This window comes from Curcuma longa, chromosome 3 (genome assembly GCF_044706935.1).
Source record: "Curcuma longa cultivar G26 ecotype Majalengka, Jawa Barat chromosome 3, ITB_CL_G26_1.1, whole genome shotgun sequence".
Taxonomy (NCBI): Eukaryota; Viridiplantae; Streptophyta; class Magnoliopsida; order Zingiberales; family Zingiberaceae; genus Curcuma; species Curcuma longa.
In genome coordinates, this window is record NC_133863.1 from 1 (window position 1) to 14682 (window position 14682).

The 14682-nt window shown below is 35.4% G+C and overlaps 1 protein-coding gene across 1 annotated transcript; it reads left to right on the plus strand.

The window, feature by feature from the left end:
- Positions 1-507: 507 nt before the first annotated feature.
- Positions 508-13355, plus strand: LOC141824278 (calpain-type cysteine protease ADL1-like; the record flags this gene model as incomplete). Its single annotated transcript, XM_074711536.1, is given in 21 exon segments — positions 508-781; positions 908-1058; positions 1139-1250; positions 1350-1515; positions 1610-1680; positions 1833-1924; positions 2084-2246; positions 2374-2445; positions 4018-4395; positions 4487-4602; positions 4692-4989; positions 7087-7406; positions 7564-7915; positions 9455-9775; positions 9855-9959; positions 10110-10238; positions 11166-11546; positions 11631-11768; positions 11942-12178; positions 12259-12709; positions 12829-13355. Coding segments are annotated over 20 exon segments (4182 nt in total), but the record flags the coding sequence as incomplete, so codon positions are not given.
- Between the last annotated feature and the right edge of the window lie 1327 nt (positions 13356-14682).

Below are 14682 nucleotides of genomic sequence, written 5' to 3' on the forward strand. Positions count from 1 at the left end.
TGATATTGAAATAATTATAAATAATAATAAAATTAATTTAATATTAATTGTAAAAATATATAATTAATCATTACTCCTATACTTGATTAATGTTGCAAGTAATAACATCATCAATTATTTATAAACTAGTATTTAAGAATAATTAATAAAAAACAATAAAAATTATTAAATTATTTATTATCGGAAGTAATGATGTCATTAATTATCATAAATTATCATTAGTATATTAGAACTATTTTATTTATACTTATACAGTGATATCTAAATTTTTAGAAAGCTCGCTGATTTCGACAACTATGATGCTGACTGTATCAGAAGGATTAGTAAAAATCCAAACCAACCTTTTCTTAGTTAGACAACCATAATGTTTATCTTTCAGTTATTGACACCAAGTACCACTCCTCGTTGCTGTCAAATTATTCTTTACAGTTCAGGTAGATCAAAGTTAAAATTTTTTTTATTAAGATCATCTGCTTGGTTCTTGTCTTATGGATGTTTTGTTTTTAGGCCATTATGCTTGCTGGCAGTCTATGCATATTTATGGGATCAGTTGCAGCTCTTGGTGCAATCATATCTGCAAAGCCCTTAGATGATTTAGGTTACAAAGGTTGGAACACAAATCAAAACAGCATCTACTCTCCTTACACAACCTCTATGTACTTGGGTTGGGCTCTAGCTTCAGCAATCGCTTTAGTATTTACTGCTGGAATGCCCATTGTGGCATGGTTTGCAACATATCGTTTCTCATTCTCATCTGCTATATGTCTTGGTTTTTTCACTGGTGAGTTTTGATCACATGATGCTTGTATACTTCTGTGGCATATCTAGTATGCTATAGACAATGCAATTATATAACTAGATCATTTTTAGTGAAATTTTGCAATTAAAGTTTCTGCTTTTCTTGTAGTTGTTCTTGTTGCCTTTTGTGGCACATCATATTGGGGGGTGTTGAGTTCTCGAGATGATAGAATTCCAATGAAGGCTGATTTTCTTGCTGCCCTACTTCCATTGGTTTGCATCCCTGCCTTTTTGTGTCTGTTCACTGGTTTGTATAAATGGTAAGCAAAATATTGACTATAATTTTGTAGCTGAGCCTTCAGATGTACTGGAGACTGAAACTTTGAACACCTGTTTTCAGGAAAGATGATGATTGGAAACTCTCTCGAGGAGTTTATGCCTTCATTGGCATTGGCTTTACATTATTGCTTGGTGCTTTGTCAGCTCTGACAGTTATGGTAACACCTTGGACGGTGAGTGTTGTTTCATTGCTTCCTGTATAGAAATTTTACTTTATTTTGGGGTGGCATTACCATTTAATATTCTTATGCACTTCGTTATTCATTTGACAGGTTGGAGTAGCTTTCCTTTTAGTTATACTTCTTATCCTTCTAGCGATTGGTGTGATTCACTATTGGGCCTCAAATAATTTCTATCTTACGAGGACTCAAATGTTATTTGTTTGTTTTCTTGCATTTCTTCTGGCTCTTTCTGCATTTCTTTTGGGTCTTTTTGAAGGTGTGTGCCATCAATATTACTATCCTTCGTTCTTAATTTTTTATTTCGAATCAATTTCTTATTTTGTCTCACAACTTGGAGTAACTTCATTCAGGCAAACCTTTTGTTGGCGCATCTGTTGGCTACTTTTCTTTTCTATTTCTGCTTGGAGGGAGGGCATTGACTGTAAGTGTATCCTTTTAAAATTGCAAATTTTTTTTTTGTTGAGGTTTGTTTTGTCAAATGTCTTCTGCTGAGTTCCTGTTTTAGTTTCTTTAAGGTGATTTCTTTCTGATGATTAATGATACTAATTGTTCCTTTTTTATTTTTTTTATCAGGTACTTCTTTCACCACCAATCGTCGTGTATTCACCTAGGGTTTTGCCTGTTTATGTTTATGATGCTCATGCTGATTGTGCTAAAAATGTTAGGTTGGTCCAGAGCCTTCTTCTTAATGTTAATCATTTTCATTCTGTGGAAACTGTTTTTTTTTGAGGTTTTCTCCTTTTCTACCCCTATGGAATTATTTTATATTGTTCATGGTTGGCTTATTAATTCCTGTATTGCTTTTCAAATTCATTATGCTCCAGTCATGCCATTCTTGTTCTGTATGGTATTGTTTTGGCGATCGAGGGATGGGGTGTCATTGCTAGCCTGAAAGTATATCCTCCTTTTGCTGGTGCGGCCACATCAGCTATTACTCTTGTCATTGCCTTTGCTTTTGCTGTATCTCGCTCTTGCCTGACATGTAAGGTTGGTATAATCCTGCTCCAAGCAACATTAACATGAACATCTACCTAAGAATTTCTTGTCTTTTTTACTATTTGTCTTAATTTAAATGCCCTGAGTTTGTCTTGGTAATGATTACATTTGTGCCCAGATGATGGAGGATGCTGTGCATTGTCTTAGCAAAGACACTATTGTGCAAGCAATAGCACGTGCCTCCACCAAGGTAGGCCTATAATCTTAACTTGTAAACTGTTTTGCAATGCCTTGTAGTTTCTTGAATTACCAAACTTCTATCCTTTTCTGTTTTTTTTGGTTTCATTCAGTTGTTTTTATGTGCTTATTGTTTTTTTTCTCAATCCGTTATCCATCCAAGGCTGTTTTTCAGGGATTTTGAGCCATAAATCATGAAATCGGGCCATTATCTAACAGCTTGTCTTTTGTGGCATAATATTACTATCACATCTTTAAGAGAAGTCATATCAAGAAGGGTCTTTGGGATTTGGTTTGTCTGTTTTAAGTGTATGTAAGCCTCTTTGCATAATTTTCAGGCTAAAACCAGTTGTTTTTTTTTTCTTTTCCTGATTTGCATTATAAAGTTTACAGATATATGCACTTTAACTAGTGCACACAAAAGTCCAAACACCACTGTATATGTGTGTAACAATGGTTGCACAGTTAGACAGTTAAGTTTCCTAGGTTCCACTGCATTTATAGCTGCTGAAAGATATTTGCAGAAATATACATCACTAGGCACTTGCTAGATTATGTTTTTTCCCCCCATTTTCTGTATTGTACCTGTCATGTAGTAACTTCCTATGGATTTCTTTTGTGTCTTGACTAGTTTTGCACTTAGTAACTGCTAAAGTAGTTAAAAACTTTGGGCTTATATTCTGTGGTATCTTTTTTCCCTCGATATATGCAATTTAATCCACAATCTCTCTTAGCGTCTTAGCATTTTGTAGGAAATGCATAGCACTTGGTACATTATCTCTCCTTGCTTAATGCTAATTAAAATATATATTAAAAGCTATGCGCACAGCTTGGCTTCCTACTTTGTTGCTAAGTATGCATTTCTGCTTCAAAATCAATGGCCAACTGAAAACATCCATGTTTTGCTATTTTCTAATTAATTCACCCTGATTCTTTACCATTCAATTAACAAATGTCATGTGTCAAGATGATGCCAGCTATTGAATGGGTAAAAGACTTTGGTAACCTATAGCAATTTTTTTATTTTTCCTTCAGTTATTCATATAATTCTACCCTATTGTTTGTTTATTGCTTATATTTATCCATGTGTAAATATGTTCAGATCATACATTTAATTTTTTTAATTTTATTTCAATTAAAATATGTTTATATTTATGTTATTGTGATTTATTTGCACATGTAGTTATTTTTTAACTACATTTTGAATTTATTACAAATAAGTCAATTGCTATCCATATTAAAAATAACATTGTTTATAGAGAAAATCTTATGTCTTGAACTTCTTTAGTGAAATTTTCTAGAATGTCAATATAATTAACTAGTTCTATATACTTATATTTTAGCCATTATATTTATAAAAAATGATTTCTCAGAATTAGTAATCTTACTTAGTTTTCCACGTTAAGCCTGAATGATTTTAGAGAGGAGTGGAAGAATAAAAAAGATAAATTTGATATTTAAAGTTTTGGGGGATAAACAATAGTGTAGTTTATATAAATTCAATGTTCTTTTTGATAATATTAGAATTATATAAATAATTCAAATCTCAAATACTACCTCTTCATTTAATTTGGTTGGTATACAGACTCGAAATGCATTAGCTGGCACGTATTCAGCACCACAGAGATCTGCTAGTTCAGCTGCTCTTTTAATTGGTGACCCTACAGTTATGCGAGACAGAGCTGGAAACTTCGTGCTCCCACGAGCTGATGTTATGAAGCTGAGAGATCGTCTCAGAAATGAAGAAGTTGCTGCTGGTTTATTTCTTTGTGGAGCAAAAAATGGTTTAGCATATCGTCGTGAATCTTTGAGTGATGCAGACTATAAGAGAAAAATGTGTGCACATGCACGCATTTTAGCACTGGAAGAAGCAATTGATACTGAGTGGGTGTATATGTGGGACAAATTTGGTGGTTATTTGATTCTCTTGATGGGTTTGACTGCTAAGGCTGAACAAGTACAAGTAAGTAAATGTCTCAATGTAATTTTCTAGTGATGTCATTTAAAACTTACCTGTCATTTAAATTTACCTTATATTTTGAATCTTGTGCCAGGATGAAGTACGCCTTAGGCTTTTCCTTGACAGTATAGGCTTATCGGATTTGAGTGCCAAAGAGATCAAGAAATGGATGCCTGAAGACCGTAGGCAGTTTGAAAACCTTCAGGAGAGGTAAGACTCTGTTTCTTTAATTATTATTTCAAGTTTCAGTTGAATAGCTGCAATTGTTGTGTTTATGAAAATGGATAATGATTTCACAGCTACATAAGGGAAAAAGAGATGGAAGAGGAAATCTTGATGCAGAGAAGGGAAGAAGAGGGGAAGGGAAAAGAAAGGAGGAAAGCATTATTGGAGAGGGAAGAGCGCAAGTGGAAAGAAATTGAAGCCTCTCTTTTGGCTACTATGCCTAATGTTGGAAACAGGGAGGCTGCAGCTATGGCTGCTGCTGTACGTGCTGTTGGAGGAGATTCTGTTCTGGAAGATTCCTTTGCTAGGGAGCGGATCTCGAGTGTTGCTTGCCACATTCGGACAGCAGAGTTGGCTCGCCGAGCAGAACAGGTTTCTTTTTAATTTTTCAGTTTTTTTTACTTTTGATGTGAAATAAAACTACAACCTCTTAGTCTCACATCTCCAGATGAGAATTCTATGCTCATATACCAAGAGTCCCACATCTAAGTGTGTTGGCAATTTGGGTTGGATTGGGCTCCTTAAACTTTAACATGGTATTTGAGTCAGTCCTTACCTTTATTGATTTTGGGTAGTAAGTGAGAAGAAGAGGATAAAATTCCACCTCTTAGACCCACATCAAATGGGGATCTTTAAAGTACGCATAAATGTCTAAAGGTCTCTACCAAAGTGCCTTGGCATTTTTTTATTGGATTTGGGTCCTCTAGAGCTTTAATGGCTTGGAAAGTGCTAATCAAGGATCTAGTTTTGGCCATTTATTCATATGATTTTTGTTTAGTGTAAAGTTAGCCTAGCCGAGGTTTTGGTCCCGAATCGGAATAGTACCGTATCATACTATGTTGGTACGGTTTCGATATTTTTTAAATATAAAATATATTAATTAAAAATAAAAAAAAACTAAATATTTAAAAATAAAAATAAAAATAAAATAATTATATATATATATATATTAAATTAATGGGATAATTTTATTAGGCTTTAATTAAACTTATTTAAATTATCTCAATCATAGATAGGAGTTGATTAAAACTATTAACCTAAGTTATTTATTAAAAATCAAAGTTAATTACCTATTTGGTCGCCCGCCCTGTTCCTCGTTGTTTCGTGCGATCATGGGCCGCGCGGCATGCGCGAGGCTTCTGGAGGCATCGTCGGGCTTGGGTGATGCCTCCGGAGGTGTCGCCGGGCTTGGGCGACGCTTTCGAAGGTGTCTCCGGTCTTGCACGATGCTTTTGGAGGCGTCGTCCGTCGTGCACGAGCCTATGGATGGTGTTCCGATCAGAAACACCTATGTCAGTGCCAGTCTACTGGCGGAACGAGATGGGTCGAGATTTTAATCCATGGTTTAGTGTCAATGTGCTCCTATAAACAAATTTATTGGGCTAGTATATTTTATATATAAGGGTCATGAAGCACACCATAAATTCCTTCTCTAACAGTAAAATAGCTGAGAACTTACCGGATTTGTAACACTGGGTCATGAAGCAATCACGTGCAATCCCGTCGTTGAGGACAAGTGTGTTTAATGATCAATGTATATACACATTATGTTAGTTAGTGGTCATATCTGATTGCCACATTATGTTGGTTAGTGAATGCTTACTTGACACATTTCGACTTAGAACTATAATATTAAAATATACCGCAAAGGATAAATTCATAGACTATCTTCATACCTCTTAGAAGGAACAATGGTTTTGTTGGTCATATCTGATTGCCACATTATGTTGGTTAGTGAATGCTTACTTAGACACATTTCTACTTAGGACTATAATATTAAAATATACTGCAAAGGATAAATTCGTAGACTATCTTCATACCTCTTAGAAGGAACAATGTTTTTGTTAGCTATACAAGTTCAGAACATGAAAAAAAGGGAAAAAAAACTGATATGCCTTTCAAGGGCATAATAATTCATTTTACATTATACAATACTCTTAAGTCTAATCCTTCTCAATTCCGACGAAATTTCAACTCCTATAGATCGGTTATGTCCTCGCGCATTTATGGTTTGATTATGAGTTCTTTTAGATGTTTTAACATTTTTTGACAACCATGTTAACTTATTGGCAAAAACTCTTACATGAAAGTAGTTAGTAATTTTAATCTACATGGATCGTTTAGTGGATGCAAGCTACAACCATGCTAATGAGGAAGTTACGTTGACAGATTCTTCCTCTTTCTATTAACTTCAAGTGTTCAAGACTTAGACTACTGTAATTCTTGCTTCTTGACGACCTAGTAGCAATATGAGGAAATTATAGTAACAATTCTATTGAGCATGCTTACTACTCTTTGGTGCCTCTAATCTTAATCAGGCATATCTGTTTCTAAACTATGATCTTAACCTGGCAGACCTTGTTTGATGCAATATAAGCAGTTTCCTATATGCTAAGTGCATTCTGTGGGATTTGGAAATATCTGCTACAATTCCGTTGTTATTATGTTTTAACTGTGCTATTTTCTCAGACTGGCATCTCTGGTGCTGTATGCATTCTTGATGACGAGCCTAGAAGTTCAGGTAGACATTGTGGAATGATCCATCCAAGCCTTCATAACAGTCAAAAAGTTACCTTTTCTATAACAGTCATGATTCAGCCTGAGTCTGGTCCAGTCTGTCTACTGGGGACTGAATTTGAAAAGAAGTACTGTTGGGAAATTCTTGTTGCTGGTTCTGAGCAAGGTATTGAGGCTGGACAGGTTGGTCTTAGATTGGTTAGCAAGGGTGATAGGTTGACAATTGTTGCCAAAGAATGGAGTATAGGTTCTGCCTGCATCACGGATGGAAGGTATACACTATCAGTAAAGAAGTGCAGTACATTTTTGAATCTTAATTTTTGATATGATAAATTAACCTTTGATGCATCTGTAACTTTAATTCTTCGTTATTGATTATTGATATACAATCAAATACATTGTCAGATGCTAACTTATAATTTTCTACAGGTGGCATATTGTGACAGTGACTTTAGATGCTGAGTTGGGTGAGGCTACCTGCTATATTGATGGTGGTTATGATGGATATCAAAGTGGCTTACCACTCCATGGGGCTAATTGCATATGGGAAGAGGGAACGAGTGTTTGGGCTGGCATTAGGCCACCTATAGATTTGGATGCTTTTGGAAGGTCTGATAGTGAAGGTGGAGATTCTAAGATGCAAATAATGGATGCTTTCTTATGGGGAAGGTGCTTGACTGAAGATGAGATTGCGGCACTCCACTCTGCCACAAGTACTGCTGCGTATGATTTGATCAATCTCCCTGAGGATGGCTGGAATTTGGGTGATTCACCTTCAAGGGTATGTGAGGATTTTAATTCTTTAACTGAACATGCTACGAATTTCAAATACATGTTCTTTGGTAATGTTAAAACAATATCATGTATAATTGGATTCTTATGGGTTGTGTTTTCATGATTGACCTGAGCTCCGCTTAACTTTTGAGCCTTTTCTAGACACAATGGGTTATGGGATGATTTCTTCTTTCCCATCCCTGCCCTATCCTGCTTTTTCCAATTAGCAGGTTGGTAGTGGAGCAATAAAATACATAAGATAACTCATAAAATATACGTAACTTATATTCAATGCAGGACCAAACAGAGTGGGCATAATAATCTTGCTCCATCCCTGCCCCACTTGCATATTACAATGTTTGCATCCCATCCCTGCCCCATCTTCATCATATGGTGGGCTTAATGTGGGGTTTGACTGGGATATGTTAAATTTCCTTTCTGAATTTTTTTTTTTTTTTTGAGGCTAACATTGCCTAGGGTGTAAATAGAAGTTCATTGATGTAATTCTTCTAAGGTTTCTGGTTTTTTTTTTTTCAGTAAAGGGACATGCATCTTTAGAGTATCATTTCTATATATCTATTTTGAGGACTGGATCTGATCTTTTTCCTGCTTGCATGGAAAGTGACAGACAATCTTATCCTTTTATCACCACTAATATACTTTTGTAACCTGGTAAAAAAAACTTTTTTTCAAGGATTAATAACTCTTTCACATTCTGTATCATAGTCTTTCTGTTCAGCATTTGTTGTAACTTAGATTGCTAGCCATGCTTTTACATGCCAATTTGTCATATGATTAAAGGCACTTGATAGAGAGACGCCAATTTGATTGCATGTATAGTGGACTTTTGGTTGCAATTCATCTTACCTTAAGAGAATTAGTTACCCTTTATTCTCTACACATGCTTTTTTTGTTACTCTTTCCATTCACTCATTCATGTTACATATCTTGAGATTTATATTGCCTTTAGATAACAGTTAGTTCTAAGGATTTATGTTAAATGGTATTTTAAATTTAGGAGATGCATTCTGTGAAAAGTTTGCTACATAAATAAGTAACAAATTAATTGGAAATATATATCTCATATGAAGCCAGGGTAATTATAAATCATGTAAGAGTTGACTCAACTTTATAGTGCCCAATTGGTGGATACTGCAGTCTGGTTTATGATGCTGGCTGAGTGGATGGGTTTTTGTTTTTCTGGAATTGCGAGTAACCTGATATTGCTAGCCATGAAGAGATGGAGAATGTGATGAGTTATATTACCCCAGTCTGGAGCATATCCAAAGGTCATCAGCAGTTTTATGAAGAGAGTATCTGAAACATGATACTGAGTTTTCTTTTTGATGTATCAAAACTAAATTTGTGCAATGCTTGAAAGGCAAAAACTTGGAGGGGCAAGCGTATACTTTTTACCTAAATTATTAATGAAGGCGATAATACCTCAACATTTAATGCTTGTTTGAATATAATTTATGAAATTTTGATAGGAACTGCAATATGAATTTCTTATACTTTTCGTCCATGCCTTTGCATGACTATTTAGGTAGATGATTGGGAAAGTGAAGAAGCAGAAGTAGAACTATATGATAGGGAAGATGTCGATTGGGATGGCCAATATTCAAGTGGTAGGAAAAGAAGGTCAGGATATGAAGCTGTGACAATTGATATGGACATCCTTATGAGAAAACTGAGGAAACCTCGGTTTGAAACTCAAGAAGAAATAAATCAACGTATGCTATCTGTTGAAATGGCCGTGAAGGAGGCTCTTCTGGCTAAAGGGGAGAAACATTTTACTGACCAGGATTTTCCTCCTGATGATCGCTCTTTGTATGTTGATCCAGTAAATCCACCTCCGAAGTTGCAGGCAAGTATACACACTTGATTTATTTCTTTTTGAACCAATTTAGGATATTTGAACAAATAATATATGCTCTTGATCTCAGGTTGTTTCTGAATGGATGAGACCGATTGATATTGTGGAATTAAGCTGTGTTAGTTCTCGGCCCTGTTTATTTTCTGGTTCTGTAAATTCCTCAGATGTTTGTCAGGTATTGGCCATCGACTGTTATTATTAACTTAGATTTTGATTATTACTTATTTTTCTTCATAAATTGCAAAACGAATATGTCATGTGATCTATTTTAGGAAATAATCTACTTGGGACACTATTTTAAAATTTTTGGAAATTGCTCTTGCAGGGTAGATTAGGTGACTGCTGGTTTTTAAGTGCTGTTGCTGTTCTGACAGAGACATCTCGTTTATCTGAAGTAATAATTACACCAGAGTATAATGAGGCGGGGATTTATACAGTTCGGTTTTGTATTCAGGTACATGCCCTCAACTATAATGCAGAGTGCAGAAACCATCTTTCGATACTATGTCCTTATGAGCAGTAATAATGATACATCCCACACTCATTCTGTTAATTAAAATGTTCTTAATGTTTAGCCTTTGCAAGTAATTCTAGTCAACTGGTTTCCTTCCACTGTTTGTAGTATCAGTTGTCAAAAACTAATCTTTTCATATAGAAACAACTTAACCATTAAATTTTTATTACACTTCAGTTGTCTTTTTTTTTTGTTTGCTCGAATAGCATTTTAGATTTAGGTTTTTAGCTATCATTTCTTTGTAATTCAAGATGATGTTGCTACAACCATATAGTCATATGAGTATAAATTATGGTGCTCTACTGACATGCTGAATTGGTTGTATTTCAAAGTTTAGTAAGTTAATCCATTATTTTTTTAAAAAATGTTGTTTAATATTATCTTATAGGATTACTGTAAAATTAGTTAAAATCCTATCAAGGATGTCTTTAGCCAATGAAATCTAGCTATATTATACCAAATTGTTGATCTTCCTAGGTTAAAGCTAAATTGATTTTTAGAAATAGTTGTCCAGTTGTCCTATTATTTTTGATTCGAGTATTGTCTTCCAATTTCTGTCTTACGTCTGATTAACTAAGATCCCTTGAGCAAATCTTGGTTAATAGTGAAATAAATTTCCCTTTAGATAATGAATGACTTCTGAATCATGCGAGAGATGCACATCAATTCTATGTCTTTACTGCATTTTTTACTATTTTCTTAGAGGATCAAGTGTAATTCGTTTGTGTCTTATGGTGTACTAATTTTCTATATTGTTATGTCTGATCTTCACGAGGATAGGTTTAGACTTTTAGCATACATGTCGGGTGGGTAATCTTTTTTTGGTTTGATCATTGTCAACATCCAAATCTGAACCTCCTCCTGTAGGGCGAGTGGGTCCCTGTTGTGGTGGATGATTGGATTCCGTGTGAGTCTCCTGGGAAGCCTGCATTTGCAACCAGTAGGAAACGGAATGAACTCTGGGTTTCTGTTTTGGAGAAAGCATATGCTAAGCTTCATGGTTCTTATGAGGCATTAGAAGGTGGGCTAGTCCAAGATGCTTTGGTTGATCTCACAGGAGGGGCTGGTGAAGAGATAGACATGAGAAGTTCTCAGGCACATATTGATCTTGCAAGTGGACGTCTATGGTCTCAGTTGTTGCATTTTAAAAGGGAAGGTTTTCTACTGGGTGCTGGTAGCCCATCAGGGTCAGACGTACATGTTTCATCGAGTGGAATTGTCCAGGGTCATGCTTACTCAATATTGCAGGTATGCTGATTAATTGACATTACCTCCTTTTTCTGTGTTAAAGACTTGCTGTAATCATACCACTTTCCTACAATGGAAATGCAGGTAAAAGAAGTGGATGGTCATAAGCTTGTTCAGGTTCGGAATCCATGGGCTAATGAAGTCGAGTGGAATGGTCCTTGGTCTGACACATCACCTGAGTGGACAGAGCGGATGAAGCATAAGCTCAAGCATGTGCCACAGGTGCCCTATCTGTTGATTGCTTTACTTTATGCTTCTGTTATTGGTTTATAACCATGTGCTGCATGATGATTTGTTTCTTTAAGGTTGTCCATAAGTAGCTAGATTATGTTGATAGGACTATGGACAATGCTTATGGTACAAAAGTAATTTCCTACTTTTTTCTTGTTCGACAGTCAAAGAATGGGATATTTTGGATGTCTTGGCAAGACTTTCAGATTCATTTTCGGTCTATATATGTTTGCCGAATATATCCACTAGAGATGCGCTACTCTGTGCATGGTCAGTGGCGTGGTTATAGTGCAGGGGGTTGCCAAGATTACGAATCATGGCATCAGAACCCTCAATTCAGGCTTAAAGCAACTGGACCAGAGGCATCTTTTCCAATTCATGTGTTTATCACCCTCACCCAGGTATTCATTTAACTCAATTGAGTGTGAACCTTATATCGAATGCAGGCCTGTTCTTATCGTTATGGTCACATTTATGTTAGGGTGTCAGCTTCTCCAGAAAGAGCAATGCTTTCAGGAACTTTCAGTCTAGTCATGATTCGTCATTGTTTTATATTGGACTGAGGATTCTCAAGACTCGTGGACGTCGTGCTGCGTACAATATCTACTTGCACGAGTCAGTTGGTGGTACTGATTATGTCAACTCGAGAGAAGTTTCATGTGAATTGGTCTTGGAACCTTATTCTAAAGGATACACCATTGTGCCCACAACTATACAACCTGGAGAAGAAGCACCATTCATACTATCTGTCTTTACTAAAGCAGCAATAACCCTAGAAGCTCTATGATGCTTAATTTTAGCGCGTTCGGGCAATTACTTTCGTGCATAGAGGGTCAGGGCTTCAGTATGGCTTGACTAGCTTTGATGCCGTTCGGACTCAAGCTTACCAGCAGGTCAAGTGTGCCGCAAAATAGCTGAGATGTGGATCAACGGTAGGAGTTTCTTTCTACGTGTTCTTTGTATGTTCTCATTGTTCGATTTACTTGACAAACAACAGTTTGTTTTTGAAGGCAGGTTTAATCCTTTTCTTTTTTGACACCTATCTGAACAGGTTGAATCACGATCGAAGCTATTTTCTCAAAACTACATCTGTATCCGAATTTAGAACATGCAAAGTGGAAGCACAAGAAATTGCTTGTTTTGATCGAGCCACTTCTTGGTAAGCTCTTCCTGCAGCTCCATTGGCACCCCTCGACCTAGCTTGGACTCCTGAGTCTGTATATAGTGCGGCGGCGGCCTGGTTCGAAGAAACAATGCCTGATTGGTTAGGTATCGTCGATGAAGTATAGGAAATAGGAAACACTAGTGGAAAATAGCCAAAACATCGACATTGTATCAATAGAAGGGATGCAGCTGAAACTCTTTAAGAGGATTGCGTTGCAGCTGCAGTTTTGTAGTTCCCCCCTTTATTTTTTTTTTTCATGATCATAGGCTTAGCATTTTTTCCTTTTTGTTTTTTTACGATGTAATCTATTCTTATCTTGTTGTAATGTTCGATTAGGCTTTGTGTTCTTGCCCTAGTCTCAACTAATAACTCATGGAATATATCTACCAATTGGAGCATATTGATTGGTGAAACTTATGTTCTTTCTCTCTCAGAATGCCCTTCAAAGCTTTGAATCTGTAGAAACGGCAAGTTATCATTTTGTTTATTTTGTGACTTAAATTTAATAATATTTGATTTTTGAAATTGGAAGAAACTCAAGAAAAACAAAATGGAACCGAGAAAGTAGATAAAGGGCTCTCTATTTTAATCATTTATTGGAATCCAATGCGTCGCAAAGTGCTTCACGGAGTTATTAGCCATGGCGGGCCCAAAGCACGATGAGCATGAACTTCATCGCTCCCCTTTTTTAATTCTCTTCACGCGTATCAAGTGACACATGCATTTATTTACCCGCCATTAATTCACATTTTTTTTCTAAATATTTTCATTAAAAAATGTAATTATTTATCTATCTTATTTTTAAAAAGAAAAATAAAAGAAATGCAGCCTGAATGGTTTACTGAGAAAAGAGGGAGCTTTTAATTGATGCCCCTTCCTAAAGGTCTCCTTGTCTTTTGCTTCCCTTCTTTTTAGGTAGTAGAGTAAAATACCGACAATAGATACTTTGAGGTGTTATAATAAATAAAGTTTGATAGCACAAATTGATATAATTTAATAATAACAAAAATAAAATCTTATCTCACTATATGGATTAGTAAATTCTATCTCTTCTCCTCCCACGGTGCAACGGTATAGATTTTGAGAAACATCACGGATCAATTCTAGACTAGTAGACTAGAGCATATTTATGCAAAAAAACTATAGAATATAATATGAAATTTGATTATCTATGAGTCTGAGCTCATTAGCGGAGCGGTCATGTTGCGAATGTAACGTAAAATACGATTACACATGGACCTAGATTCACTGGCAAAGGTTGAGTATTCAAGTGGAACATGCTAGGAGTGACATGTGACGGTGGACCTCTAAGATTAATAGATTCGAACAGTTAGATACTTGAATTAAAAAAAATTAAACTCTATCTTTTATTATATAATTTAAAAGTATTATATATATATAAATAATATCTTAAAAATTATACATAAATTCATTTTTAAATTAATATAATCGTTACAAATTAATATAATTCTATTTATCTTGGATTTCTTTCTTTCTTTATCCCATGCTTCAAAATAAAAGGTAGTCACGAAAATAGATGAGTTGAAAAACAAAATAAAGGAGAGAAAGCCAAATGAAAAAGTATAGGAAAAAAGTGAAAAGTCCAATTGATCCTCATCCTATTTTCACTCTTGTTTTTTTTAAGTTGATTATCTAATTTATATCGATTAATTTTATAATAAGTAACTAATTTGACTCAAGAAAATTTTTCATCCATTATCAAAATAAATCAAAAACACA